Consider the following 2,069-nt stretch of genomic DNA (forward strand, 5'->3'; position numbering starts at 1 on the left):
CAGCACCCCCTCTCCCCCCAGCGGCTCCCCCTTTGCCTTCTGCTGAGAAGGCAGCTCCTCCACCTGCCGGTTTTACAGGAAGTCCTAAACCCAGCTCTCCTGCTCTCAAACCCAAACCCAAGCCCCAAACACCCAGCCCCGAGGACACAGGCTCCACAGCGCCGGTGGACTGGCGGCACCCCCCTCACAATGACAGCGAGCTGGCCGCCTACCTCTGCGGCTCCAGGAGGCACGACCGATTGCCCAGCCACAGGCCAGGCCCCGGGGTGGCCTTGCAGACCAAGGAGGAGGGGAAGGACCCCAGCCTGCCAGAGAAAGAGGCTCCCCCTGGCCCGCCGGAGGAGGGCCCCCCAGCTGTCCCTGAGAAGAGCCCCTGCAGCAGCAGCAGCAGCAGCCTGCCAGAGAGGGAGGCCTCCGCCAGCCTGCCCCTGCCTGCTGTGGACTACGTCCCCCAGGACGCCCCCATGCCCAGCGTCCGGCAGATCCGGAATGAACTGGAGGCCCGACTCGCGTCAGCAGAGAAGGGAGCCAGGCCCAGCACAGGGGCTCTGCCTCCCAAGCCCCTGCTAGAAAAGGGACGGATCTTTGAAAATGGGGCTGATGCTGGCAAATTCTCCAAGCTCTCGGCCGAGAAACCACCACCTCTGTCCACCACCGCCCTGCCAACCACACCACTCCACTCCAAGGCCACGCCTGGGCCGGCCACACCAACCAAGGCCACGCCTGGGCCGGCCACACCCACCAAGGCCACACCTGGTTCGGCTATACCACCCAAAGCCACACTGGGGCCTGCCACACCACCCAAGGCCACGTCTGGACTGGTCACGCCACTCAAGGCCACGCCTGGGCCGGCCACACCACCCAAGGCCACGCCCGGGCTGGCCACACCACCCAAGGCCACACTCAGGCCGGCCACACCACCCAAAGCCATGCCTGGGCAAGCTACACCCCTCAAGAGCACACCTGTGCCAGCAGCACCCCCCAGCACTGTGCCTGGGCCCACCGTTGCATCCTCAGCCATGACGTCAACCCCACTGACCACAGACAAGGGCCTGGTCCCCGCGGGGCAGCGGGAGCAGTCAGAACCTCAGACGGCTGCAGTGCCCTCCCAGCCAGAGGCCACTAGGCTACCCACACCAGGGACTCTCCCCTCTCCAGCCCTGCCACCAAAGATGTCCCCTGGCCAAAAAGAGATGCCATTTCTGTATAAGCCCCACTGTAGCCAGCACAGCCCCAGCCGAGAGGGTGCTGTGGGCATGCCCACCCAGGCCAGAGGAGAGGCCACAGGGTCCGGGGAGCCTATGGAGGTGAAGGTGCCCCCGGGACTGCTAGCCAACCCCCCTGCCTCAGCCCGGCCTGCTGATGGACTCCTCAGGCACCCCGTGACCGGGGAGGTGGTGGAACAGGGCTCCCCGATGGCCCTGCTCCTGGCAGCCAGGCAGAGGGCGCAGAAAGGGAGACCTGGAGGGGCTGTCTTGGGGCGGTCGTCCCTGCCAGGAAGCCTCCGGAGCCATAGCAGCCAGCCCGAGGCCAGCTCTGACAGCATCTTTTACAGCGAGGGCCGTCCCAATTCCTTCACGGTGGTGCCCAAGTTCCCCAAGGAGGCAGAGAAGGACTGCCTGTCCACCTCGTTCGTACCCAGTCAATGGAAGCCTCAGCCTCGAAGGGACCCAGGAGACACACAGCCAAGCTGCGAGCAGGACAGGACAAAGGTGGCCCCACGGCCCCCAGTGGCCCGGGAAAAACCAGCTCCCTCCAGCCTCCCTCAGGGTCAGGTGCTGCCCAAGTCCTTCTCGTCCCCACCCTCCCCTTCGTACAAGAGGGAGGAGGAGGAGGAGTTCAGCTTCGAGGTCATCCCGCCGCCACCGGAGTTCAGCAATGACCCTGAGCCTCCGGCCCCTGCCCTCCAGTACATGGGCCGCCGGCGCTCCCCTCCCCGGAGCCACTTCTCAGACTTGGGACCATCCCTGGACCGAGGCTCGGCGCCCCAGGCCCGCGGCTTCTCGTGTCCCCCCGCAGGTGCGCGCTACTCCGGGGCCGGGGGCCTCGAGCGCTGCTCGGGCTCTGGT

General features: G+C 66.9%; 1 protein-coding gene across 1 annotated transcript in view; it reads left to right on the top strand.

Annotated features, from left to right (window-relative positions):
• Nucleotides 1-2,069, top strand: part of CUNH6orf132 (chromosome unknown C6orf132 homolog) — a gene marked incomplete in the record, with an annotated part of 43,777 nt that overhangs the window by 39,221 nt on the left and 2,487 nt on the right. The window contains 1 exon segment of the mRNA XM_027771882.1: nt 1-2,067. This exon segment is cut by the window's left edge and continues 517 nt beyond it. Within this exon segment, the coding sequence (XP_027627683.1) occupies nt 1-2,067 (2,067 nt within the window).

The sequence above is a fragment of the Tupaia chinensis genome, unplaced genomic scaffold (genome assembly GCF_000334495.1).
Source record: "Tupaia chinensis unplaced genomic scaffold, TupChi_1.0 Scaffold000238_1, whole genome shotgun sequence".
In the NCBI taxonomy this organism is placed as follows: Eukaryota; Metazoa; Chordata; class Mammalia; order Scandentia; family Tupaiidae; genus Tupaia; species Tupaia belangeri.